The following is a 27,946-nucleotide window of genomic DNA, read 5'->3' as shown; positions in this document are numbered from 1 at the left end:
CGCGGCCAATGAGAAAGGCAATTGCCTGGCCCCCGCCGGCCCGCAGTCTAGCCGGAGTGCGCCTGCGCGCAGCGGGGGCGGTCGGGCGGGGCTCCAGCCTAGAAGGTGCGTGAGGGGCTGAGTCCAGGAGTGGGAGACGTGGAGTGCAGGTAATATGCGATCTGGGGGCGCGGCGTCTCGGCTGCCCTCCTCGTGTCGTCCTTCGAATATAATGCATCTCTCCTCTTATATCGTCCTCTGTCCCTTTATGTCCCCATTCCTCTCCTTATGTTGCATCCCGCTTACATCGTTACCACTCCCCTTATGTTGCCATCACCCTCCTTAGGTCGCCGTCAACCCCCTTAACAAGATTTCGTTCCTTTAAGTCCCCATGGCCACCAACTGTCGGAGTTACCCCCCTTTAAGTCGTGTCGCCTTCTCATATCGCCTGCACCCCTCTTTTGTTGCTATTACTCCTTTACGAAGTCCTTCTCATAAATCGTCATCATACCCCCGTGTCACCTTCGCACGCCTCCTGTCACCATCTCCGTAAGTTACGCTCACGCTTCCGTTATATCTTCCTCATCCTTTATGTCTCCATCCCTCCCCGTCCTCTGACAGTCGCTGTCCATGCCTAATGCTTCTAGTTTTCCCCATAAGGACCTGCCCTGCCCTACAGTTGTTATTCTTCCCTTCATGTCTCCGGTATTTCCCCGTGTCCCCTCTCACATATCGGGTACTAGAGCCCGTTATCCTGGCTCCACCACTAAGCATCTGGGTAACCTTGACCACCTAATCACACGTTTGCAGTCTCAGCTTCCTCATCTGTGAAACGCACACAAGGACACCTACGTCAGGGATGATTGTGAGGATCCTGCGTGTTTCTTCTTGTGACATGCCCAGCTTGATGTGGCCATTTGAGCTAATATTATTAATCATCTCACCCTCACCTTCATCCAGTCACCTTCATCCCCTCCTCATTGTCGCTCTCCCCCTCCCCCCAGCTGCCCTCATCATTACCGTGGTGTCGTCACCATTCCCTGTATCCTGATGCTCTCTGCCACACCAGCCAACCCCTGCTGTCCCACATTATGATCACTATGCTGTCCTCACCTCTGCCACATCACCACACCTGAGGGGGTGACCCATCAGCCATCACGAACCTTGCTCATGTAAATACTTAATCCCTATCTCCTTACCTTGTTGGAGTGACTGATTTCCCACCCCCAAATTGAGAGCACTTCACCAATGGCAGGAGTCGAGGAGCGCTTGGTGGGAGGAAGACTCTAGAAAGCTTAGACCCAACCCTTCCTTGACTTATAGAATTGGGGGTGCAGAGAGATGAGGCAGGTCTCACCACACCTTTGTCAAACCTCAGCAACCCTGAATCCCCAGGTGGAAAGGTAAGTATCTTAGTCGCTCAGCTTGCCTTAGCATGGCCATGTAGGACAGCCATTACAGTGTGTGCCTGGGGACTGGAACACCCTGGTTCCAATCTTGGTTCTAGCATTTAGTACTTAAATAATACTAAATGACCTTGGGCAGCTGGCTTAAGGGCCCTGTGCCTCAGTTGCTACATCCTGCAACATGGGAATGAAAATGCAAGTTAATTCATTCAATAAATATTTATTAAGCATGTTCTACATGCTCAGCATTGTGCTAGGCATTGGGGACACATCAGTGAATAAAACAGAGATCCTTGGCCTCATGGAGTTTACATTCTATCAGGAGTAAGAGACAGTACACAAACAGGGAAGTAGATTATATGATGTGTTAGGAGGGAGTTGGGGGATTTAAAGATTATAGTTTTAAGTAGGGTGATCTGGTGACATTTGAACAAAGACTTGAAGAGAGGAGAGAGTGGCATGGCTATCTGGGGGAAGAGCGGCATTCTAGGCAGAGAGAACAGCAAATGCAAAGGTCCTGAGGTAGGAGCATGCATGGAATATTTAAGGAATAGCAAGGAGACCAGTGAGGCAGGAGAGGGATGGGGAATGAAGTCAGCAGGGTGATGGGGGCAGATCATCTGGGGTCTCATGGGCCATGGAGAAGACTTTGGCTTTACTCTGAGTGAGGTGGGAGCCATGGGAGGATTTGGAGGAGAGGAGGGATGTGATCTGATGTGACATGTCGTGACGTGAAGAAGCAGCAGCAGCTGGAGAACTTCTACCAAGGATGGATGGGCAAGAGCAGCCTGGTTGGAAGGACAGCCAGACTCCTCTTCTTAAAGCTGCACTCACATATCCTTTGTATTTGGAGAAAGCTTCAAATGTCCCTCTCAAAGATTTGGGGTGGGATGGGGTGGGGAGGGATGTTGGTAGGGGTTTTGAGAGGCTACTGGGGAGGGACGGAGGGCGTCACAGATCTACAGATGTTACACAGCAGGAGAGGCAGCTGTCTACACTCAGGACCCTGAGGCAGCTTGGGCTCAAATTCTGGCTCCACCGTTTCCTGGCTGTGTCCTTTTGTGCCAGTGACTTAACCTTTCTAGGTCTTTTGTTCCCTTATCTGTTAAGCGGAGCTAAAAAAAAACACTGCTGTTAGAATTGAATATATAAAGTGTTTTGAGCAGTGCCTGGTTCAGTAAACATAAGGAGACCCCGCTCTCCCACATCCTATCCTTTCACAGGCTCAGACCTCCCTGAGGGTGGCAAGGAAAAGACATTCTGCCTTATTCTGTGTTTTGGGGAATTGGTTTGACAGTGTAATGTCCTGGCACAGAACTGAGCTCTGGGTTCAAATTCTCGGCCAACAGACCAACGCCGTGTGACCTGGGCAGTGATTTCCCTGAGCCCTACCTCCTCATCTGAAAAACAGGGATAATAATGCTTCTTTGCCCCAGATGTGTTGTGTTGTTCTTTTTGACCTGAGACATCAACCATTTTCATTGTTTTATTTTTCTCCAAGTCACCAACTATATGTTTCGCTCATTTAATCTACTGTCTTACTCCCTCAAAAGAATTTCTTCCTTCCTAGGGACTTTTTTTTGTTTGTTTTTTTTTGTGCTATATCTCCAATTTCTAGATAAGGCTTGTCAGCAGTAGTCTTGAATAAATACTCATTGAATGAATAGATGGATGAACTGGCCACTGAGCATCTGCCATGTACTGTCCCTGTGCTGGGTGATACTGGGGACACAGCAGTGACTGAGCCAGCCTGGCCCTGCCCTCACGGGTTTTGCAGTCCAGTGGGAGAAACAGATCTATCATCAGGTAGTGACAGCCCAGAGTGGTCAGGGCCAGGTTGGGGAAAACACAGGCAGAGGGGTCTGGGCTGGGATAGAGAAGCCCAGGGGACTGTCAGATCCCAAAAAGGATGCCTGGACCAGACAGGGGGTCCGGGAGGGCTTCCTGGAGGAGGTGGTACACGAGCTGATGGGAATAAGCAACATGAAGAGGAGAAAAAGGTATGCTAGGCAGGAGGAGAAGCTGTGGGCAGGTTTGGTGGTAAAAGTGTGGTTTCAGTTCGAGGAACTGAAAAATATTAGATATGACTAGGCCATTAGGGATGGTAAGAGAATAAGCCCAAGAGGTTATTTAGGGGAGATCATTGAGGGCTTTGGGAGCCACAGTGAGGAGCTGAGACTTTATCCTGCAGATACCGGGGCGGGGGGGGCCACAGAAAGGTTTTGAGCAGAGGGTGGACAAGTCAGACTCAGATGGAGGGGGAATTGGAAGGGTTGAGTGGAGGCTGGGAGCCACAGGATGTGGCTGGAGTGGCAACCCAAGTGGGAGAGGCCAGTTCGGGGCCATGGAGGGGAGAGAAAAGGGTTGGGTGGGAGACACACTTGGGAGGCCAAGTGGATAAGTTGTGGGCGGTCCAGGACAAGGCCCAGGACTCTGGGGGAGTCAGGGCTTTCTGGAGAAGGTAGCACACAGGCTGAGACCTGAAGGATGGGTAGAACAGCTCTCCTTGAAAGGGGGACCTGGGGGAGGAGCAGGTTTGGGAGAGATCCTAAGGACAGTTGGAGACATGGTGGGTGTATGGGGCTTAGGGACACCTGGGTGGAGGTGTCTAGGAGGCCATGGGACTTCCGGAGCTGAAATTCAGGGAGGAGGTGGGAATCGGAGACAGCTTTGGAGTCAGAAAGGGGGACTGAAGCTGTAATGGTGGGGAAGGTCCACAGGGGCTGTCCATGTAGGGCCCAAGAGGACATCGTAAGATGGTTGCACTTGGTCCTGGAGGCAATGGGGAGCCACAGAGGGGGTTTGAGTAGGGGTGGGACAGCTTAGATTTTTGAGTTCCAGTTCAGAAGTGTTCGCCATTCATGCTGGAGTGTTGGGGGACAGGGGATTGTGTGTGTATTTTTTTACTTATTTAATTGTTTTTCAGACTGAGCATCTTCTCTCCCTAGAAGGGGCACCTTCTAAGGGGTCCTTTGCAATAAAAGGTCTACTGCTAAAAACAAAACAAAAAAGTTTACAAAACCAGTGCTCTGTTCTGTTTTCTGTAGACTTGACCACAGACAATTGTGCAGTCAGTCCGAAGGGGTCTGCACAATCGAATGAAAATCGGCTCCTTTAAACCCAAGAACAGTTCTGTTTTGAACCGTATGGAAGGTCCATAGGTTAGTGAATGTTTCCTGAGGTATGGCCTGCCCAGGGCTTCACGTGGCCTTCAGCAGCTAACTGGCCCCACACCCTTCTTTGCACTTTCATACGTCTTGAATCAACCTTGAATTTTACCCTCAGGCTGAGGTGTCATTATCTGCACCTACCCTATTGCTCTGGGCTTAGAACACAAGCTACTTACACATTGTGTATACACCGAGTGTCACTAGATCTAGAGAGACATCTAAGAAAGTCTTTTCTCAAGGGTTTCCATTCTACTGCTTCTTTTCTTCTGTTTTCAATAAACATTTATTGAGTGGTTACAACATGCTAGGCACACGGTGGGTAGAGGAATAAATCAGACATAGACTTAGCTTTTTAAGGGACACATATAGGTTTATCTATGATAAAAGTGTGTCCAGGGTACTAGGGGACACAGCTAACCAGCCAGCTTGTATCTGTGCTACCTGGCCTGCTATGGATGGTTTCACTGACTGCCCAGCAAACGTGAGGTTGGTATATTAGTCTACCCGTTGTTCTGAGAATGCAAGGAACGCAAGTGAGGTTCAGAGAAGGGAGCCTCTTCTCCCAGTAACACACAGAACTGAGATCTGAACCCAGGGGGTTGGGACTGCAAGACGCACCCCCTTAAACCATTCAGAGATCCCCCAGCCACCACTCCCCAGATGGGTATAAAGTGATCACGCTTTTTTTTTTTTTTTTTTTTTTTTGCGGTACGCGGGCCTCTCACTGTTGTGGCCTCTCCCGTTGCGGAGCACAGGCTCCGGACGCGCAGGCTCAGCGGCCATGGCTCACGGGCCCAGCCACTCCGCGGCATGTGGGATCTTCCCGGACCGGGGCACGAACCCGTGTCCCCTGCATCGGCAGGCGGACTCTCAACCACTGCGCCACCAGGGAGGCCCAAGTGATCCCCTTTTTATGAATGAGGCCAGCAGGGCTCAGAGAAGTAAAGCCCCACGCCTGATGTCACTGAGTAAGAAAGTGACGGGTGGGATCTGAACCCTGGCCCCTCCAACCCAAAACACTGCTATGGAAGAGGGATCAAGTCTCCCACCCCAACCCTCATGGGTGTTCAGGGAGCTGTGAGGCAACACGTGTCTCAAAAGCCGGGTGGGCTTTGCTTCCTCCTTTTCTGTGCGCTGTGGTTCACAACCCAAGTCAGGCAGGACACAAGCCAAGGGAACAGGGAGATATTCTGTGGGCTGGTGAAACTGCACAACTCAGTCCCGCAGCCAAAACCCAGAGTGGGATTTGAACCCACGTTCTTTTAACTGAAACCACACACCCGGTCTCAGGACCTAATGAAGCTTAGGTTCTTTATGTCTCAGCGCAGAAAGAATTCAGTGAGAGACAAAGTGATAGGTAAAAAGTGGGTTTATTTAGAGAGATACACGTTCCATAGACAGAATGTGGTTCATCTCAAAAGGCAAGAACGGCCCTGGGATAAACACACTCCATAGACTGTGGGCCATCTCCGAAGGCGAGAGGTCCGGAAGTATGGGGTAGTTTTTATGGGCTGGGTAATTTCATTGGCTAATGAGTGGGGGGATTATTCCAACTGTCTTGGGGAAGGGGAGGAGATTTCCAGGAATTGGGCCCCGCCCACTTTTTGGTCTTTTAGGTCACCTTGGAACTGTCATGGCACCTATGGTTGTGTCATTTAGCATATGCAAATGCATTGGTCCCCAGCCTTTTTGGCACCAGGGACCGGTTTCGTGGAAGACAATTTTTCCACGAGCGGGGTGGGTGGGGGGTGGTTGAGGCGGAGGGATGGGCAGCGGCAGATGAAGCTTCGCTCGCTCGCCCACCGATCACCTCCTGCTGTGCGACCTGCTTCCTAACAGGCCGTGGACTGCTAGCGGTCCGTGGCGCGGGTGTTGGGGACCCCTGTGCTAATATATATAATGAGGCTCAAAGTCTACTGGAAGTCAAATCTTCCGCCACCTCGGACCTAGTTGGTTCTAACCAGTTTATGCTGTATCCTCAACGTCTGTGTCATTCTTTTAAAGATTGTGCCCTGCCCCCTTCCCTCCCGTTTCACTGGGAGGGGCACACCTGCTGGTGGAGGTGCCCCCTATACCAGCGAGGAAGCAGGGCATGAGGACCAGCCTGGACATTGCACTGGAGCCCCGGGGTGAGTTCTAGGTTCCTGGGAACCCTGGAATTGAGGTGAGCTGAGAAGGCCAGCACTTGCCGGCCTGGCTCTGTCGGCCCAGCTGTCCATATCCTGCTTCAGTTTCACCCTGCCCTGCTCCCCCTAGGGATCTGGGGATTGAGGGTGCTGGATACCTGTCCAGCTGAGGCCACAGTCCTCTTTTGGAGACGGGGATGTTGGGGAAGGGCCCCCGCAGCTAGGACCCTGAGCCTCAATTTAATTTCCATGGAAGGCCTATGTGCATTTTTTAAAATAGTGAGTAAAGGCCCACAGTAAAAAGCAGGCATCTTGCCTGGCTGAGGGTGGGGAGGACGGAGGCGGAGGGAATCATGCCTTTTTTCTTTTCTTTTTGGCTGTTAGGACCCTTGAGACAATCATATTTGTTGAGAACCTCTTGCATGCCCATTCTCTGCACTTGATATATATGAATTCCTTGAGTTCGAAGGAGCCACTCAGATTTTAAACATCTCCAATTTTACATGTTCAAAAGACACACATTATTTATTTTTGATATTTTTTTAAAAATTTATTCCTGGTCTTTTCCCCAAACTTGGTCCTCCTCAGTGTTCCCCCAAATCACACGCCCACCCCAGTCAGTTCCCCACACGGCCAGAGGGAGCCTGTAAACAACCTGTATTCGTTTCCTGGGGCTGCTGTAACACGTGAGCACAAACTGCGTGGCTTAAAACAACAGAAGTTTATTCTCTCACAGTTCTGGAGACCAGAAGTCCAAAATCAAGGTGTCAGCAGGGCCGTGCTCTCTGCAGAGCCTCTAGGGGAGATTCTGTTCCCTGCCTCCGCCAGATGCCGGTGGCTCCTGGTGCACCTGGGTTTGCGGCCCATCACTCCAGTCGCTGCCTCCCTGGTCATGTCTTGTTTCTGTCTCTTTTAGAGATACTTGCCCTTGGGTTTAGGACCCACCCAGATAATCCAGAATGATCTCATCTTTAAATCATTGACTTAATTACATCTACAAAGACCCTTTTTCCAAATAAGGTCACATTCACAAGTTCCAGGAGTGATGACCACATCTGACATATCTTTTTTGAGGCCCCCATTCAACCCACCACAACCCCCAAAGGAGATCATGTTCCCTCCTCTGCTCAGAACCTACCCGTGGCCCCGTCCTTCTTGCCACAGTCCAGGTAGCCCAGCATGATCTGGTCCTGTCACCTCAGACTTACCTCCTCTCCCTCTTCCCACAGGCCATTCCACTACAGACACACTGGCCTCCTCGCTCTTCCCTATCCACACCAGGCACACTCCTGCCTCACGGCCTTTGCACTGGCTGTTCCCTCTGCTCAGAACACTCTTCCCCAAGATGTCCAGTAGCTCCATTCCTCCTCTGCTTGAAGTTTTTTTCCCTCAGGCATCCCCTTCTCTGCGAGGCCTTCCTTGACCTCTTTATTTAAAATTGCAAGCAATCCCAACCCCGGCCCCACCCCTGTCCCTCTTCCCTGGGTCTCCGTAGCACTTATTACCTTCTAACATATAATTTAATTTAATACTGTTTTTTGTCTGTCTTTCCTCATGTCAGTTTGGTTCACAGTGATATCCCCAGTGCCTAAAACAATACCTGGTGCACAGGTACTCAATAAATGTGTGCAAAATTAATGAACAGCCTTGTAAAAAGTAGGTGCTATTCTTGCTGTGCCCATTTTGCAGATGGGGAAACTAGGGCACAGATGCACTGTCACTTCTCTGAAGTCAGTCACGTACACGCTGAGGCTCATATTAAGATCAGGCACCTGGCTCTGGGAGCCACAGTGTTAACTGCCTCGCCAATCTAACCCAGTCTACACCACCTCTTCAGGACTAGTTTTCTTTTTAAATATTGATACCTTAGGTGTATTGCTTTGATAAAAGTATAACAAGTCAAAATTAAACCCATCATTACAGACCTATCATCACGGCACAATTTGAAAGCCAAAAGCTCGCTAACAAACTGAATGAAATGCATCTATTTTCTTCCTATTTTTGATTTATTACCGGCCATCCCAGTTCCCCTGGCTCACCTTGCAGGGTCCCTCACAGCTCCGCGCCCTACCTCTGCCCAGTTTTGTTTTTGTTTATCAGCTTCCCTAATTTCACATCACCTGCTGTTCCAACCCCATATTCTTAAATAAAACATTTCTCACCAAGGCCCTTCACAAATAGATAAATAAAAGGCAAACTTGTTTCGCACCCCATGCCTCCCCCTCCCCCCACCCTCCAACCCTGCGGCCAGCCACATCCAAGACTTATCTTCTGCTTCTCTTGGTGACCTCTGGAGTTCCAAATAACCTTGATCTGTTGCCATTTCTTGCTGGATCCATTTGACCCATCCCGGTTTGGCTCGCTCCCTGCAATGATAGGAGGGGATCTAGCTGTGTTCTTCCGCCCTTGCCAATCTGGGATCGGACGTTGGGGGGAAAGGGGTTTCCAAATTATCCTTTCAGATCTAGGCAGGATACTGCGGTGAGGAGAGAACCTGGCTCCCTTTTGGAATTTCCTTCCTTTTTTCTTCTTTTTTTTAAAACACATTAATGCATGCGCATGAATTTTTTAAAACGTGACAAAACCTGGGACGCGGCAACACCTGTGTAGGCTTTAGAATTATTTTTTAACCTGCACAGAGATGTTTTCTCTTCTTTTCTGTAAGTCGCTCATATTTCACAATTTTAAAAAAGAAAATAGGCGGACGATAAAAAGCAATCCTGACCCACCCCCAAATCCCGCTGTCAAGGCAACCACTTCCAACGCTGTTGCTCCCCTCAGTAATAATCCTTCTCTGCATCTGTTGACTTCCTGCCTGGATGTGGGGAAGGGGGTCCTGCCCCTCTTTCATTGAGAAAGGTGGGCGGGGAGGGGGACCTCCAATTTATTTCTCCATCTGTGGCCTTAAATCCTGCTTCGGAGATATGATATGGTATGATATGATATGGTATGTGGGAAACCTTGCTTACCCCTCCAGCCAGAGCCTGGATTTAAGAGACAAAATTTTTAAAATCCTTCTCAAAATATCAGTTGACTTTTTTTTTTTTTAACGAAACACTGACTGCAGTCCACAGTCCAAGGGAAAACCCACCATCCCCTTCCCCCCCACCGCTCTTCCCCTCCCTTAGCGTGGGCTGTGTCTTCTAAGCTGATTTCATCGCTACGTTCCTAAATCATGTTATTCAGCCTTGATCATTCCATTTCATTTTATAATTTTTAAAGTCATTAATCTTATTTATGTATTTATTTTTGACCAGGTAATACATGCCCATGGTACAAAAATTCACAAGGTTTGCAGACGAGAAAAGATGTGGGGGTCTTTTTTCTCTTTACCTGTGGCCTCCCTACCCAACATGGGGCCTCTAGGGTGGACCGTAGCAAAGCCAATCGCTCAGCGATGTACTCTCCCTCCACCCCCGTCAGGTTGGCTGTACTGCGCGGCCGGGCCCCCCTTCTCCCTGCGGTGAGCCCGGACCGGCGCGCTCACTGCGCAGACTCCCCGCTGCAGTGGGCGGAGCCCCCTCGATCCCCGCCCCCGCCCGCCCGCCCCTGCTCAGCCTGTCGGGGCAGAAGCTGGGGCCCCGTGGAGGTAGCAGCAGCCGCCTGCCGAGTAAGGCCGAGGCCCCTCTGGGGTAGGGGAGGGGAGGATGGTTTCGGGGATGGGCTGGGGTCTGACGGGGAGGCCGCGATGGTCCTGGGCTCCCGGCCTGAGCTGTCTAGTTGTTACCTGAGGGTGAGGGCAAAGGAGCCACCTGGAAAATGATTTCTGGGTAATCCCAGGGCTGGGAGAAGCCAGGCACAAAGATTTAGGGCTCCGCTGACCCAATCCGAAGCTGTCATTTTGGGAATGTATAGGTTAGAGCTCAGAGAAGGGAAAGCGCTAATGGGGAGCAGTGTGGGTGCTGATGAGGGGCAGGGTGGGCGCTTGGGGGGGGCAGGGTGGGCACTAAAGGGGGGCAGGGAGGGTACCGCAGAGGAATAGGAGGAAAGCAGAGGAGTTGGACTTAGAGGGATTTCGAAATCCCAACTGACCAGCAGTCAGCTTCCTCCTTTAGGGGTGGCAGGCACAGTGCCAGTGGCCCCCGTGATCACAGACAAGGCGACCCAGGGAGTCCCGTGAGCCCGAGGCTGATCCGCTTTCTGTGATGTCCCCCAAAAGCCTAGAACACCCCACACAGTGCCAGCTTTTGTTCCCTGCAGTTTGGAGACCCTGACACACCCACTTTCCCACTGGAATCTGTATAACCCCTGGCTGCCCAGCAAGATGAAGCCTAAACTGATGTACCAGGAGGTAGGTGGATGGGGGACCCAGTGGGGAGGGGCTGGACCCAGCAGAGGGTGGGGGCCCCACTGAGCTGCCCTGTCACCCCCACACACACCATCATCCCTGTCCCCCAGCTGAAGGTGCCTGCCGAGGAGCCCTCCAACGAACTACCCATGAACGAGATCGAGGCGTGGAAAGCTGCAGAAAAGGTAGGAGCCCACCGCCACCCTCACTCTGTCTCAGCCATGGCCTGGGCTGCCCTCCTTGGGCTGGCTGATCACCTCCTCCTCCCCACAGAAGGCCCGTTGGGTCCTGCTGGTCCTCATCCTGGCAGTCGTGGGCTTCGGTGCCCTGATGACTCAGCTGTTTCTATGGGAATACGGCGACTTGCATCTCTTTGGGCCCAACCAGCGCCCAGCCCCCTGCTATGACCCTTGCGAGTAAGTGGAGGGGGGCGTGGGCGCCTCAGATGGTGGGGGGAGGGGCCCTGCCAGGCCAGGGACACTTCAACACGCACTAAGCAGGGCCTGCACCCAGTGGTCGAGACAGAATAAGGTGATCGCCGACTCCCAAGTGGACCGTCACGGTTCTTCCCTCCATGCCCACCTCCTTCCCCCACACTGTTGCCATGGCAGCCACAGCATCATCTTCTATCTGTCTGTGAACAGACACACATGGCATCTTCCATCCATATCTGTGGACAGACACACACACACACACGCACACACACACACACACAGACATGCACATGCACAACCTTCCTTCCACGCCTCTAGACAGACAAATGCAGACACACAGAGAATCATGAGTACCGACACAAATACACATAGTCTTCCGTCCTCCGTGGGCAGAGAAGTGAGCACTCACATTCCAGCCCCCTATGGCTGATTCTGCCTCCCCCCACCCCCCAGAGCAGTGCTGGTGGAGAGCATTCCCGAGGGCCTGGACTTCCCCAATGCCTCCACGGTCAACCCCTCCACCAGCCAGGCCTGGCTGGGCCTGCTCGCCGGTGCCCACAGCAGCCTGGACATTGCCTCCTTCTACTGGACCCTCACCAACAACGACACCCACACTCAGGAGCCCTCTGCTCAGCAGGTACCTGGCAACCTGGGCCCTAGCTGGCAGCGGGTGGGGGGGCGGGGGGGGCGGTTGGAGGGAGGCACTGGGGAGGTGGATGAAAGGGGTTTCCCTATAGCCCGGGAGACAGGTGGACATGTCTCACACAGCGGGTTGGACACAGGTGTGTGGAAGCCACTGTCTTCACGTGGCCCTCTGGACTGGGGGCGTTTTGTCACAGTCATCTGGAGGCCTCTGAATGTCAGGGTATGGGTTTGGTTACGAGGGATTAGCCTGGCAGATATCACTCACCCACAAGCTGCCCCGACCCTGTCACACAAAGAAATGGAAACATGGAGTGAGTACCAGCCCAGCCTCAAGCCAGGCTGCCACTTCCCAGCTGTGTGACCTTGGGCAGGTCACTTCACCTCTCGGTCTTCAGTTTCCTCATCTGTAGAATGGGGGAATATCTAGCACTCCCCTCTTGTGAGGATGAAACGGGCTAATCCCTGCCAGTTATAGCACAATGCCCGACAGAGTCAGCCCTTTATAAGCATTTGCTCTGATAGCCTTGTTAGGGTCTGCAGACAAACTTAAAAAACGTAAAACTTCAAGATTTGAAAAGGAACAGCCTAGGTGGATAAGCCCTTCATCGAAAGACATGGTGAATTTGTCCCTTTTTTTCCCCTTTCCTTGCTGCCACTCTTTGTCAGAGGTAGGCTTAAAATGTATTAAAATCATGAGGTTTATTAAGCACTGCCTGAAAAAATATACGACAGTTAAAAATGATATGAGCTGGAAATTCCCTGGCGGTCCAGTGGTTAGGACTCTGCAGTTTCACTGCCAAGGGCGCGGGTTCAGTCCCTGGTTGGATAACTAAGATCCCACAAGCCAAAAAAAAAAAAAAAGTCATGAGCTCCCACGCCCTGCTGGTTCCTACTGGAATGGTTCAAAGCACAAAGCAGAGACATAGGAGGCAGACCATCTGAGTTCAAATCCTGCTTCCCCATTGATTTCTCCAATGCTCAGTTTCCCCATCTGCACCTTGGGATATACTCAGATTTGCCTCATCAGTGAGAGTGGTGAGAAGTCAGTGAGTTCACATGTAAAGGGGCTTAGAGGGGCCCTGGCTCACAGTAGAAACCAGGGAATCAATGGCTGTTGCTATTAATGTTATTGGCATCATCAGGCCTCACCCAAACCTTCCCAGACCCCAAGCCTGCACTGTGCCCCCAACATCCTGCAAGGTGCCCAGAGGTCCCTTCTGTGACGGGCATTGATACTTCCAAGTCAGGATCTTGGGAAGGTCCCGTGAAGGGCAGGAGTGGCAGGGAGGCCCTAGCAGGGCTCAGAGCGCCAATTATTAAAACAGATAAAGGGACTTCCCAGGTGGTCCAATGGTTAAGACTCTGCACTTCCACTGCGGGGGGCACGGGTTCAATCCCTGGTCGGGGAACTAGGATCCCGCATGCCACGCAGTGTGGCCAAAAAATCAATAAAATACAACAGATACAGGTTTTAACATCTTAACCTGTGTAAAGCCTTCCCTGAGTGTACCGGCTAATGTAAAGCCTGATCAGATCTAGAAGCTTAATCTCAAAACAGCTCCATGGGGGGTCCTGCGTGGGGTTGGAGAGTTGGCTCATCCAGCCCCTCAGAGGCTCTCCCCTCCTCCCAGGGCGAGGAGGTCCTCCGGCAGCTACAGACCCTGGCACCCCGAGGTGTGAAGGTCCGCATTGCCGTGAGCAAGCCAAGTGGGCCCCAGCCCCAGGCAGATCTGCAGGCCCTGCTGCAAAGCGGTGAGCTAGGGGGCAGCTGGGGGTGGGCTGGGCCTGGGGCTGCCCAAGCCAGCACCCTGACCACCACCCCTGTCTGTCCAGGTGCCCAGGTCCGCACAGTGGACATGCAGAAGCTGACCCATGGCGTCCTGCACACCAAGTTCTGGGTGGTAGACCAGACCCACTTCTACCTCGGCAGTGCCAACATGGACTGGCGTTCCCTGACCCAGGTCTGCCTGCACCCTGCCCACCGCCCTTCTAGGCCGCTCCCTGCCCCACAGGGCGCCCGGCCTCCAGCTGCGCCCCGCCTCAACCCCAGAGTCCTCTCTTCCAGTCTCTGCAATGGCTTCCTTCCCACCTCCTACCTAACATCCCCAAATCCAGCCCTCCACCACACTCGCTCTGCTCAGGGAAGCCCCTCTGATCCCCGATGGCATCTACAGGACATTCCAGGCCCTGTCCACCCATTTGACCTTCATGATTCACTCTCTGCATGCCTGCTCTAAGCCCAGCCCTGTTCTGATGCTGGGAACATGGTGGACCTCTTGGAACCCCCGGTCCAGGGTGGAGACGGGCCTGTCACCAGTGTCAGCCCAAAAGGGTCAAGTCTGAGTTGGTGGCGAGGCGGGAGCACAAGTGGAGGGGTCAGGACCAGGACGGGCGACCCAACCTGGGATACCAGGGAAAGTCTCCCAAAAGAGATGAAAACTAATCTGATAACTGGAGGAGCCCCGCGGGGAGATGCTGAACACACAGCTCTCCCTGAGACATCCCCTGTGCCTGTCCTCCCAGTCCAATGGGGAGGCAGGTTTGTCACCAGAGAGGGTGATGAAGGAGGCCCAAGGGACCCTGAGAGCCTCAAGGAATGCCTGACACAGTCTGGGCAGTCAAGGCAGGATTCCCGGAGGAGGAAACTGTCAGCTGAGACCTAAGACTGAGTAGGAGCTCAGTGGAGGGTAGAAGCAACAGTGTACGCAAAGGTTCAGGAAACCTGGAGCTTTGGAATAACTGATTTTCACCAAAACTTAAGATTTTAATCTTGAGTCAAGATCATGTCCATCCCAGGACTTTAGCTGGGGGAAGGGGGGTGGGGGCACGGTTAAGGGGCAGAAAGAAAGGAGACAGGGGCAGAGAGAGGGGGAGATAGAAGGGCAAGGGGCAGGAAGGGGGACTTGGTGGGGGGCAGGGGGAAGGGCTGCAGGTGTCCATGTCATCTGTGGGCACCAGGCCATCATCCCCGGGCTCAGCATTGCCCTCCCACAGGTCAAGGAGCTGGGCGTGGTCATGTACAACTGCAGTTGCCTAGCTCGAGACCTGACCAAGATCTTCGAGGCCTACTGGTATCTGGGCCAGGCGGGCAGCTCCATCCCGTCAACCTGGCCCCGGCCTTATGACACCCGCTACAATCAAGAGACACCAATGGAAATCTGCCTCAACGGAACCCCTGCTCTGGCCTACCTGGCAGTGAGTCCGAGGGAAGAGGGGCCTGTCACACCCCGGCCACATCCCTTCTCTCGGCCCCCATCAAGCCCTGCCTAGTGACTTGGTAGGGATGGGGGTTCCTGACCACTGGCTGTCACTTCTGCTCACTCGGGGCCTGGGCTGTGTCCCAACCTCCCTAGGCCTTGGTTTCACATAGAAAATAAGTATTGCAATATTTACCACCTCTTAGGGCTAGTGAGAGGCACGGCTGGGTCCATGCAGGCCGAGCCCTGGGTGACCTGTCCAGTATAGCTGCATGCCGCATTTTTAATCAATTAAAATGAACTACAGTTAAAAACTCAGTTCCTCAGTCACACTAGCCACATTTCAAGTGCTCAGCAGCTACACATAGCAAGCAGTTGGCATACGGGACAGTGCAGATAGAGAACGTTTCCATCAATGTGGAAAGTTCTATGGGACAGCACCCACTATTGTCCTTGGCACTCTGGACAAGGCACCGCTGCTTTTAGCTGTTGATATTTTCACTAGTTGGGGTGGCCAACCTGGGTCCCCCCCAGCAAGTCACCTGGCCAGGCCCAGTGTCATCCTGGAGGGCCCACACTAAGGCATGGATGGAGGGACACGATTCATTGGGGTCCTTTGCTCCAGTGACCTCCCACGGGACATTAATGGTTCCCCCGTTACCACTACCCCTTTCAGAGCTCGAGTTTGCTCACCTGTTGTGAGGATGGAGAGAGCTGGGTGAAGGGCCTGGTGTGGCTGGGCACGTGAGTGCCATCAGGCTGGACTGTAAGTCAGGGACAAAAGTGATTAGAGCAGAGGTCCTCAAACTTGAGCATGCATTAGAATCACCAGAAGGGCTTGTGGAAAGCCAATTTCCTGGGCTCCACCCCAGCACCTTGGTTCTGTGTGCCATGGGCAGTGAGGCCCAAGAACTTGCATTTCTAACAAGTTTCCAGGTGATGCTGTTGCTGCCTGACCAGGGACCTCATGTCGAGAACCACTGGGTTAGAGCATAAGTTCTGGAACCAGACAGCCTAGGTTCAAACCCTGGCTCCATTTATCAGCTGTGTGACCTTAGGCAAATCACTTACCCTCTCTGAGCCTCCGTTTGCTCACCTGCAAAAAAAAGACGGTGGTAATTATCCCTCTCCTTCATGGAGGCTGAGCATTAGTGAGACCCGCAGGACCTGGCTCGTGACAAGCTGTCTGTAGCAGGGGTCCACTGTGAAGAACATGTGTCTTGACTGTCCCCTCGTCCCCCAGAGTGCACCCCCACCACTGTGTCCAAGTGGCCGCACCCCGGACTTGAAAGCCCTGCTCAACGCGGTGGACAATGCCCGGAGTTTCATCTACATCGCGATCATGAACTACCTGCCCACCATGGAGTTCTCCCACCCGCACAGGTACCGCTGGGCGCGTGGACAGGTGTTGGGGTAGGGAGCCACCGTGAGTGGAAGAGGAGACAGGAGAGAGAGCGATGGGGCCCAGAAAGCAGGCACGGGGCCAAGACCAAGGGACAGAGGGAGGGGATGCCATGGGGAGAGACAGAGGGGACAGGGAGAGTGGGTCTGGATGGTCAAGACAAGGAGAAGGGGACAGAGAAGAGGATGAGAATATTCGGGGGGTGGTGTGGAGACAGGGGACTGGAGGCTTAAGGCAGAGGATGCAGGATGTGGGATTTCTGCAGGTAGGAGGCAGGGAGTGGGGGCTGGATATGGGATGACGGGCTTGGGAGGTAGGACTAAGGGTATTCAGGTTTGGGGCGGCAGGGTTGGGGTTTGAGATCTGGGATAGGAAGTGGCGATGACTGGACTCTGGGGGCTCAGAGCAGGTAGTCTGGGGGCAGCAGACAAGACAATGAGAAGATTGGTGGGGGGAGCAGGGCTTGGAGCTAGAGATGGGGTGGGGGCTTGGGGCTTCTCAGAAGCTGCAGCGGGCCCCAGGCCTGGCTCCCTAAAGCTGAAGTGAGGCCTCCCTCCGCATCCTGCACCCCCCTCCCCAAGGTTCTGGCCTGCCATTGACGACGGGCTGCGGCGGGCTGCCTATGAGCGGGGCGTCAAGGTGCGCCTGCTGGTCAGCTGCTGGGGGCACTCTGAGCCATCCATGCGGGCCTTCCTGCTCTCCCTGGCTGCCCTGCGTGATAACCACACCCACTTTGACATCCAGGTGGTAAGCACCTACCCCAGACCTACCCATCAGCCCCTATGCGGGGCAGTACCGGGGACACAGCAATCGTGGAGCTCACCTGTCACCTGACAGGGACGACCCACAGTGGGCTGTGCCCTGATTGGCCAGAATCAAGGGCACGGGCAGAGGGGTTAGGGCTGGGATGGGGAAGCCCAGCAGAAGCTCCTGCCGCAGCCTGAGGGGTTGTGGAAGACTTTCTGGAAAAGGGGACATCTGAGGTAAGACCTAAGGGATAAATAGTCATTCTAGAGGGAACAGGCGGCATATGAGGCGACAGGGTCCTCCCTTTCAGCTGGCGTTTACCGAGTACCCGTGCTGGCCCCCAGGCCCGCGAGGGAAGCAGCTGAGTCCCCAGTCCCGCAGACCTGGTGCCACTCCCCACCCCAGACCCTGGGGCTTCTCTAACCCAACCCCGCATCTCCCCTCCCTCTCAGAAACTCTTTGTGGTCCCTGCGGACGAAGCCCAGGCCCGAGTCCCTTACACCCGCGTCAACCACAACAAGTACATGGTGACTGAACGTGCCACCTACATCGGTGAGCGTCCTGGGCGCCGCTGGGGTGGGGGGACGGAAGGGGGTCCAGGCAGCACCACGGGCCCTGACTCTCTGGACCCCCGCTCCCCGTAGGAACCTCCAACTGGTCCGGCAGCTACTTCACCGAGACAGCGGGCACCTCGCTGCTGGTGACGCAGAACGGGCGGGGTGGCCTGCGGAGCCAGCTGGAGGCCGTTTTCCTGAGGGACTGGGACTCCCCTTACAGCCATGACCTTGACACCTCAGCCGACAGCGTGGGCAACGCCTGTCGCCTGCTCTGAGGCCCGGTCCAGCGGACAGGCCAGGCCTGCGAGGCCCCCGCGGGCGCGGGTGTTCCGGGTCTCAATCCCTGTCCCCGTGTCCCCGCTTCTGTCTGCCCCATCGTGGCTCCCACAGGCTCCCCCCCTGCTCTCCCGCTTCTACCTCCGCCCCCGCCAGCCTGATGCTGTGGCCGCAGAGGACCCAGCCAAGCTGGGGGAGGGATCAGCCCCCGAAGAAGTAGGGGTGCATGCTGGGCCTGGCCCCCTGGCCCACCCCACTTTCCAGGGCAAAGAGGGCCTGAGGTCATAATAAGAAGTAAATAACTTGTGTGTACAGCCTGTGCCTGACTGAGTGGTGTGAGGTGGGGTGCCGGGTAGGGGACAGCTGGCATGGGCCTCTGGTGGGGACACCTTCACGCATGCTGAGCCCTCAGCATGTGACCCGTGTGGTTTGGTGTGTACTGGACGCTCAGCACATGGCTGGTGTGTGCTGAGCCCTCAGTGGGTGACCAGCGTGGGCTGGCGTGCGCTGAGCCATCGGCGCACACTGCACGTGAGCTGGCGTGTGCTGAGCATGCGCGTGTGACCTCGAGGGCTGGCATGAACCGAGCCTCACGTAGCCAGCATGGCACAGCGTGTGCTGCACGCTCGGCACGTCCCCAGCCAGATGCGCGCGTGCTGAGCCACCGCCATAGCCCGAGGGTGGACTCGCGCGTCTGGACACGAGAGCATGTGCCAAGCGTGAATTTACATACACCTGCTGAGTGAACTTACACGTCGCATGTCCCAAGCATGGATGAGTGCATGCCAAGCCTGTCACGTGTGGCAAAGACAGGTCAACAGACGCTGAGAACCTGGCATCGGGCAAGCTCAGACTGGCACCTGCTGAGCACCAAGGATGTTCTGAGGGTGGATTCTTACGTGCCAGGCACTGAGCATATTTAAGGGATGGGTCAGTGTGCCAAGCACAGTCTCCAGCCTGAGCCAATGGCTGACTGGGTGCAGCATTAGAGAGCAGGGCCTGGGTGCCCCCCTCAACCCCACCCCCGTGCCAGTCCAGGCCTCAGGCAGGGAGGACAGGCATGAGGCAGTACTGCTGAACAGTGCTTTATTGAAATAAACAGAGGCAGCAGGGCCAGTGCGGTGCAGCCCCCTTCCTGCGTCCCTCTGGCCGAGGGGGCCACGGGCCAGACCCCAAAACCCTCCTGTGTTCGGGGTGTGTGTGCAGGCATGCACCATGAGCGGGGCGGGAGGAATGGGGTATTTCTGGATAATTATCTTTCTGTAAGAATAATTTGTCGGTTCAGGGGATAGCTCTGAGGAGGGGATGCCAGCCCCTCTAGCGCATCACCCAGTGATGGGCAGGGTTGGAGTCACCATCAGTGGTGCCCGCCGACGTGCTGCACAAAGCTGGTGGCCCGGGGTGGACCATGCGGGTGGGTGTGGCGTGGTGGGAGCCCCTGAGCCCGTGGCCCCCCGACGCCCTCCAGGGTCCAGTCTGGCTGACCCAGCCATTCCCCAGGACAGCTGCTGAGGTCGAAGAACTCATGGCCTGGCCTCTGTTGGGGAGAAGAGATGGGCATCAGCCAGGAAGTGCACCCCACCCCACCCCGGAACAACCACGCTGCCCCTCATGGACTCCTGATCCCAGCTGCATCCTTGTCAATTCCCGAGGACGATTTTGTACATCCTGAACCCCCATCCCATTTTGGAGGCTTAAATGCTGTGTGTTGAGACCTTAATGTGTCCTGAAGGTGTGTTTGCTGAGACTCTGTCACATCTTCCTGGGGTGGGGGGGCTGAGCTGTCCCGTGGCCTATATCACTTCCCATATGTGGATTACTGTGTTCTGAGTTCTTACACAGCCTTAATACGGGTTAGTGTTTGCTGAGCTTCATCGCATCCTACGGGTATATTAGTGTTTGCTGAGCCTTGTCACATCCTGAGGGTGGGCTAGTCGTGTGTGTTGGATCCTGGGCCAGCTGCGGGCCATGCAAATGTACGGGAGGCAAAGTTGGTTCACTATGCCCCGATCCTAGAGCTCTGGGGAGGCCCTGATCCCAGAACCACCTGCCTCCTAGCTGCCCCCTGGGTCACCTCAGCATCCACGGTCATGTCCTTGATGTCCGGCCCATCCCTGTCCCACTGTGGGATGGCAGGCAGCTCTGCAGAGGCCCCTCGCCGCTCTCCTTCCGCGCAGCCGCCGCCCCTGCACGGGGCGTCTTCCTCGGGCGAGGCCTGGCTCAGCCGGATGAGGTTGCTGAAGTTGGACTTGGAGCCTGTGGGTGGCTTGTGGGCCTTGCGGTGGCCTGCCAGGCGGCTGCCGTAGAAGGCCAGGATGGGCTCGGGGCCGGAGTCGGGCACCCAGCGGCCGGCAGCGGAGGCCTTGAGCGGGGCCAGCACGTCGGGGACGACGTCGGTGCGGGTCTCGCCCCACAGCCCACTCCCCGCCTCCTGCAGACTCAAGTCGTCCAGCTGATCGATGGCCTTTTGCACGCCCGGTGCCTTCTCCTCCCGGAACAAAGGCCCGCTGCCCAGACCCACGGTCTCCTCCTCCTCGGTCAGACCGTAGTAGGGGGGCCTGTCTTCCGCGGCATCCACGGCAGACATGGGCGTCTTGCCCTCCACCTGCAGGGAGAGGCGGCAGCTGTGCAGCGAGAGCTGGTAGTAGCGGGTGGTCTCGTGGGCGCTGCGCAGCTGCTGCATGGACACGAAGGGGTGGCGCAGGGCGGCGCTGGGGCTGATGCGTTCGTGCGACTCCCACGTCAGCATGCGCTTGATCAGCTCCACCATGCTCTTGAGGTCGGCGTGCTCCGCCAGCGCCTCGCGGTCGGGGAAGGTCAGCCGACGGACTGCCCTGCTGCCGTTCACCACCTCTATCTGGTCCAGTGACTTGAGCATGTACTTGCGGCGCTCCAGTGGGCGCACCTGGTGGGACACAGGGTGGGGCAGGGGTGGACATCGAGTCCAGGACTTGGGCCCCAGGTACTTCTGCGGTGGAGCCCACGTGTGACCCCCCCCCCCCGCAGCGTCCATTGGGCCCTCCAGCCTGGCCCAGAGCTCTGTCGTGGCTATGAAGTCCACCCACAGGAACCTGGACTTCCAGTTCTGCCCATGATCTGACTTGGAGCTCCCTTGCATCTGGGGGATCTGCTCACTAACACCAGAACCCCTCTAGTCTAATCCAGACCCCTCCTACTGCTGCAGGAAGGACAGCTGACTGTGATCTCTGGTCCTCCTCTCGTCTAACCCAGGGGTCTCACTGACCCAAGTTTCACACCTTGCCCCAGCCCTCCAGTCCTCCCTCGAGCCATGGGTCCAGCCCCTACCAGCAGCTAGCAGAAGGGCTGCCCTAAACCTCTACTGCTCCTCGGAATCAAATCCAGATCCCTGTTGCTGCCACAGCTGATCCCCACATCTGATCCCAGCCCTCAGGCCTCCGAGGAGTCAAGCCCAGACAATTCTTGCCAAATTCTTTAACCACGACCAGCTCGGGAGTTATCAGAGGATCTGCCATATGCTTTCGGTCCCACCTTTGGTCTCGCTCAGACCCCTCTCTCGCTGTGACAGCTCCCACGGCCGGTCCACACTTCCAGTCCTTTCTGCCGTCTCAGCCAGACTCTTGCCACACAAGTCTGATGACCGCAGTCACAGAGGTGGCAGACAGGCTGCCCTGACTTCCAGTCCCACCTGGGGTCTCCCTCGGATCCCTCTGGCTGTGACAACCCCCACAGCTGGCCCTCAAGTTTCCAGTCCTCTCTGAGATCTAACCGAGATTTTTTTCTTGATGCTGCAAGCTGCCTCGCTGACGGCCCTCACCCCACCTGCCCCCCTACCTTGGTCTCAGCCAGGTAGTCGGCCGAGGACTTCAGCTGCCAGGGGTTGGCGGCGTCGGGGTGAGGGTTGCGCTTGAAGAAGTGGTGGGCCTTACAGGCGGCGTGCAGCACGTGGGGCTTGGGCAGGCCCTGGGTCTCACAGATGTAGCGCACCTGGTCGTACTCGTTGTTGCCTGGGTAGAGGGGCCAGCCCAGGTGCAGCTCAGCCATGACGCAGCCCAGGGACCACACATCCACCTTCTCACAGAAGGGCAGCCCCAGCAGAATCTCGGGGGCCCGGTAGAAGCGAGACTGGATATACGGCCCCTTGACGTAGCGCACCTCGCTGAATATGCTGGCCGAGCCGAAGTCGATGACCTGAGCGGAGGGAGGGAGGGAGGGAGGCAAGTGGGCCGGGACAGCCGCTCGATCTGAGCCTCCCCGGCGTCTCTTGCCAGTGTCTTCCTGCATCTGCCATCTGACTGTCGCTACATCTGTGAATCTTGATCTCTTGTTTACGTCCCTGTCTGTCTCCTCCAGCCTTTGTCTCTGGTTTGCGTACTTGTCTCTCTGTCTCTGTTTGTCTCCACTAGAACTTATGTCCATGAGGGTTAAGATCCGTCTCTTTCTCTCTCACCCCATGCCTTGTCCATCAGCAAATCTTGCCAGCTGGGTAGAGGGGCCAGCCCAGGTGCAGCTCAGCCACGATGCAGCCCAGGGACCACACGTCCACCTTCTCAAAGAAGGGCAGCCCCAGCAGAACACCTTCTGTTCTGCCCACTCTGCATCCCAGCCGCAGCCCCACCCTAGTCCTGTCCTCCCCCTGGCTAGACTAATGTAAGGGCCTCCTTGCGGGTCTCCCTGTTCCTCCCTCTCCCTCCAGTCTGCTTCTCACATGCAGCCCGAGGGACCCTGTGACCACCTAAGTCAGATCACATCCCTCTCCTGCTCAGAATCTTCCTGTGGCTTTACCACATCCTGTGATAAAAGCCAAAGTCTTCACCCTGGCCCACAAGTCTCCAACAATCTGCCCGGTCCCCTCTCTGCCCACACCTCCTCCCACCTTCCCCCTCACTCACCCAGCTGCAACCACACCAGCCTCTCGCTCTTCCTTGAACAAGCCGGACACATTCCCAGTTCAGGGCCTTGGCACCGGCTGTTCCCTCTGCCTGGAATGCTCTTCCTCCGGGAGGTCCACATGGCTCCCCTCTCTCACCTCAAGTCTTTACTCAAATGTCACCTTCTCAGGGAGGCCGCCGCTGACCACACTATTAAAAACAGCACACCCCTCCCTTCCTATCCACCTCCCTAGCCCTCTGCTTTTCTCCATAGCTCTTAACACCATTTCACGTACTATGTATTTTTTACTTTTGTATGGAGTTCATTGTCTCTCTACCCAACTAGGATATCAGTCCCACAAGGGCAGGGATTTTGTCTGTTCACTGCTGCATCCCTAGATCCCTAGAACAGTGCCTGGCACACAGTAGGGGCTCAGTAAAGAGTGAATGAATGAATGAATGAATGGCTTTTGTTCCTGTCATTCTCTTTCTTTCTGACTCTTGTTGGTATCTCTCTCTTTTTCTTTCTTTGCCTCTTCGTCACTTGTCTGTGTCCCTCAACTCTCAGTGTCTCTCTCTGTCCCCATCTCTGGGTCGTCCAACTAGAAGGACACCTCCCTGACACCCAGGTCCTCTTCTGTCTTCACCATCAAGCATTGGTAACACCCCACACGGGCCCCTGGTTCATACAGGTGCTTGATGAACACCTGTTGAACTAACAACGTGAACGACTGAAAGCCCTTGTCTCTCCCAATGCCTCTGGGGCGATCTGCCATTTTTCACTCTGAATCTCTGTGACTCTTAGTCCCTCCCTCGGTTTCCCTCCCTGAGTTTCTCTGCTTTTCATTCAGCTATCCCTCACCTTCTATTTGCAGAAGGCAGTATGACGAAATGGTTATTAACCTGGACTCTGAACACAGATGGCTGAGGCCTGAATCCCAGGGAGCTTGACTGACCCTGATCATTCAGTCAACGTTCGTGGGATTCATTCATTCACTCCACAGATGTGGTAGGGGTGCCAACAGTCGCCAGGTGTTGTAGCTCTGTCCTGTCTGTCTCCTGCTATGTTTGTGGAAAACCTTCCTTCCTTGGGTCTCTAACCCTCCATCTGTTGGGACAGAATGATCTGCCTTTTCCTGTCTCTGTACCTCCCTGTGTCTCTGACATTCACTGAGCACTGACTCCATGAAGGCGCTGTGCTGGGAGATGCCGGGGACACGGTGGTGACCAAAATGCCCCTGGCTCCGTCCTCACGGTGCTCCTAGTTCAGAACCATCACCAGACAGAAACAAACCCATAAGCAGACAGAGGGGACAGAGCCGGGATGGGGGAATCCAGGGACCCGAGACAGCGCAGAGGAGATGCCTGTGTGCCCAGCACAGGGTCAGGCCCAGAGCAGGCGTTCGGAAAATGTTTGCTGATGAACAAACTCATGAAGAAGGATGCTGCTGCCATCCTTCCAGTCGCTCAGGCCAACAGGCTTTCATCCTCCCTCAGGCCCTCTCTTCCTCTCTCACACTTCACATAAGATTTACCAGCAAGTCCTGTTTTAAAATCTACCCTGAGGGAATCCCCTGGCGGTCCAGTGGTTAGGACTCAGCACCTTCACTGCCGGGGCCAAGGTTCAATCCCTGGTCAGGGAACTAAGATCCCGCAAGCCTCACCTTGTGGCCAAAAAAAAAAGAAAAAAAAAAAGATCTACCCCAAACCCACCCCCATCCCCGACCCGGACTGGGGCGGTCACCCCGCACTGTCTTTCCCCCGACTGCAGCCAGAGGGAGCCTGTGAACACCTGTGTCCAATCACAGCCCTCCTCTGCCCAGGATCCTCCTGTGGCTCCATCGTACACAGAATAAAGCCCAAGTCCCCTCTGTGGCCCACAAGGCCCTGTACGACCAGGCCCCATCACCTTCCTGATCTTATTTCCTCCCTCTTCCCCTCAGTCACTCCATTTCAGCCACACTGGCTTCCTCAGTGCTCCTCAAATACATATACTTGGTCCACTCCTACCTCAGGGCCTTTGCACTGATTCTTTCTCCCAGATGTCGACACAGCTCCCTCCCTCCTTCAAGACTTCCCTCAAATGTGACCTTCTCAGGGAGGCCTCCCTGACCACAGAGTCTAAAGTTTTACTCATCACCACCCCACCTCCTCCTCCTCCCTACTTTATCTTGTCTTCTTCTCACTCATATACCATTTTTTTTTTTTTTTTGCGGTACGCGGGCCTCTCACTGCTGTGGCCTCTCCCATTGCGGAGCACAGGCTCCGGACGCGCAGGCTCAGCGGCCATGGCTCACGGGCCTAGATGCTCCGCGGCATGTGGGATCTTCCCGGACCGGGACACGAACCCATGTCCCCTGCATCGGCAGGCGGACTGTCAACCACTGCGCCAGGGAAGCCCTACCATATTTTACTCGTTTACCTTGGCGACTCTATCTCCCCCACTAGAATGTCAGCCCCACAGGGACAGGACTGGGCCAGAGGAGCTGAGCTAAGAATTGAACAAGGACGGGGGAACCTCAGGGCTGAGCGGGAGAGGATGTCAGAATTGGGGTAGGGAGATGGGGATTTCAGAGCCAGGAGGTGGGGAGAGCCATCATGGCCAGGGAGGGAGAGACCTCAGGGTTGGGAGGTGGGACAAGGGGAACCTCAGCCTCAGGAGAGTGTCCAGGGCTGGATGGCCACGCTCACCTTGACCCTGAAGGGGCAGCGAGTCTGGTCCACCAGCATGATGTTCTCAGGCTTGAGGTCGGCGTGGATGATGGCTAGCTCCTTGAGCCGGGCCAGGGCTCTGAGCACCTGCAGGGTGACCGTGCGGATGTGGCGGGCAGGGAGGGGCTCAAAGTTGTTCTCCTTCTGGAATTCGAAAAGGTTTTGCTCCAGCAGTTCAAAGACCAGGTAGAACTTGAGGGCGTCGTGGAAGAACTCGAGGAAGCGGATGACGTGGGCCTCCTCCGGGTCCAGGCCCCTCATGCAACGCAGCAGCTTCAGCTCGTTCTTGATGATACGGTTGCGGTAAGCATCGTTCTTCAGGATCTTGATGGCCACCATCTCACCCGTGCTTCGCCGCCAGCCCTTGGCCACCTCCCCGAAGGTGCCCTTGCCCAGCACCTCGATGATGTCATAGCAGTCAGTCTCCGACTGGATGGTGGCCATGGTTCCTCTGCCACCAGACACTGCCCTGCCGCCACCTCCGCCCCACGGGCTCTGCTTCCGAGGCCTCCCGCCCTGACGCTGGCCCCAAGGCCTCCCCAGTGGGGGAAAGAGAACCGCACTCGTGCCTCGCCCTGCGAGGTTCACCCCCACCTCCCTGACAACCCCCAGACACCTGGGCCGCAGAGCAAGTCTGCCAGGGGGTGCACCCCTACCCTGAAGACCTCCTGGCTTGGGATGAGGGGCCCCAAGCCCCCCTGAATGGGTTCCAGCGTTGCTAAGTGGCTCTGGTTCTGTTGTTGGAGACCTGAGCCCCTGGCTGGAATGGGGGGGTGGGGTGGCAGGTAATGCCCCCTCCCCCGTCCAGTGGCGGAACCCTAGAGGGGCTGGACAGGAGAAGGGTCGACGGAGAGGCGAGTCTGATCGTGGGCCTCGGGCATAGAGGAATGGGACATTCCTAAACAGAGGTGAGGAACGGCAGGCTTCCCGAGCTAGGGGATTTGTGTGTGCGGCTGTGTTCAGAAAACAGCTGCCCCCCTGCCTGTGGCTGCCCTGGGGAGGCGTGGCTACAGGGGGGCCATGTTGCAAAGGGTCTTGAATGCCAGGCTAAGGAGTCTGGACTTTGTCCTGAGGGCACTGGGGAGCCACGGAAGGACTTTGAACAAGGAAGGGCAGGTTCAGATATTTCTTTATTTCTTTATTTAAATTTTAGCTGCACCACGCGGCTTGCAGTTTCTCAGTTCCCTGACCAGGGATCGAACCCGGGCCACAGCAGTGACAGAGCCGAATCCTAACCACTAGACCACCAGGAAACTCCCCAGGGTCAGATCTGAGTATCAGAAAGCTACTGTGTGAAGAAGAGTGGATTGGAGGGGGCAAGAGTGGAGGGCCCCAGCCTGCAGCAGGGTCCAGGTGGGAAGGTTGGGGAGGCGGGGCAAGAGGCAGATGGATGAGACACACAGGAGGCCAGGTTGGGGGGAAGGAGGGAGCCGTGCAGGGCTCTGGCCCTGAGAGGGATGGGACATGGACCGGGAGCAGTTTGGCAGAGAGGACGTTAGGAAATTTAACATTAAAACATTTAAAAGGGTATTGAGTGTTGTTGGGTTGTTTTTTTTTTTTTTTTGCGGTACGCGGGCCTCTCACTGTTGTGGCCTCTCCCGTTGCGGAGCACAGGCTCCGGACGCGCAGGTTCAGCGGCCACGGCTCATGGGCCCAGCCGCTCCGCGGCATGTGGGATCTTCCCGGGACCGGGGCACACACCCGCGTCCCCTGCATCGGCAGGCGGACTCTCAACCACTGTGCCACCAGGGAAGCCCGGTTTTTTTTTTTTTTAATTTTTATTTATTTATTTTGGCCATGCGGCTTGTTGGAATCTTAGTTCCCAGATCAGGATTGAATCCAGGCCCTTAGCAGTGAGAGCACAGAGTCCTAATCCCTGGACCACCACCAGGGAATTCCCCGTTCTGAGTGCTTTAGAACCCTTATCTGATCCTTACAATATACATCTCAATACCTCTATTTTATGGAAAAGAAAGTAGAGGCCAAAAGAAATTTTTTTAATGCCTAAGATCACCCAGGTGGGTACCAGAGGCAGGCTTTGACCTTGAGCAGTCTGGCTCTCGAGCCAAGCTCTGAACCACTGGACACAACCTCCTAGTGTCCAGGAGACGTCAGGGGGGTGTGCAGAGATGCAGACGTGCACTGGAGGCCCGAGTG

At 55.3% G+C, this 27,946-nt stretch overlaps 2 protein-coding genes across 5 annotated transcripts; one reads left to right on the top strand and one right to left on the bottom strand.

Moving 5' to 3' along the window:
- Position 1: 1 nt before the first annotated feature.
- PLD3 (phospholipase D family member 3) lies at positions 2 to 19,947 on the top strand. 4 transcript variants are annotated; one of them, XM_060289433.1, is made up of 14 exons: positions 24 to 149; positions 6,560 to 6,684; positions 10,105 to 10,291; positions 10,882 to 10,972; positions 11,080 to 11,154; positions 11,243 to 11,385; positions 11,857 to 12,040; positions 13,680 to 13,800; positions 13,882 to 14,009; positions 15,043 to 15,243; positions 16,489 to 16,628; positions 17,229 to 17,394; positions 17,847 to 17,946; positions 18,039 to 19,947. In XM_060289433.1, the coding sequence occupies exons 4-14, from the start codon at positions 10,946 to 10,948 to the stop codon at positions 18,224 to 18,226; spliced, it is 1,473 nt and encodes a 490-aa protein (XP_060145416.1). In that variant the 5' UTR covers positions 24 to 149; positions 6,560 to 6,684; positions 10,105 to 10,291; positions 10,882 to 10,945; the 3' UTR covers positions 18,227 to 19,947. The 4 variants fall into 4 exon arrangements, with proteins under 4 accessions (XP_030730101.1, XP_030730099.1, XP_060145416.1 ...); XM_030874239.2 differs by lacking the exon at positions 6,560 to 6,684 and having other exon boundaries at positions 20 to 149; XM_060289435.1 differs by lacking the exon at positions 10,105 to 10,291.
- On the bottom strand, positions 18,048 to 26,233 carry HIPK4 (homeodomain interacting protein kinase 4). The gene is made up of 4 exons (XM_030874242.2): positions 25,769 to 26,233; positions 22,041 to 22,397; positions 20,302 to 21,132; positions 18,048 to 19,764 (listed from the first exon to the last, which is right to left on the bottom strand). The coding sequence occupies exons 1-4, from the start codon at positions 26,231 to 26,233 to the stop codon at positions 19,585 to 19,587; spliced, it is 1,833 nt and encodes a 610-aa protein (XP_030730102.1). The 3' UTR covers positions 18,048 to 19,584.
- Positions 26,234 to 27,946: the final 1,713 nt, after the last annotated feature.

Source organism: Globicephala melas, chromosome 19, assembly GCF_963455315.2.
Source record: "Globicephala melas chromosome 19, mGloMel1.2, whole genome shotgun sequence".
Taxonomy (NCBI): Eukaryota; Metazoa; Chordata; class Mammalia; order Artiodactyla; family Delphinidae; genus Globicephala; species Globicephala melas.
This window is presented reverse-complemented; position numbering and strand designations above follow the sequence as displayed.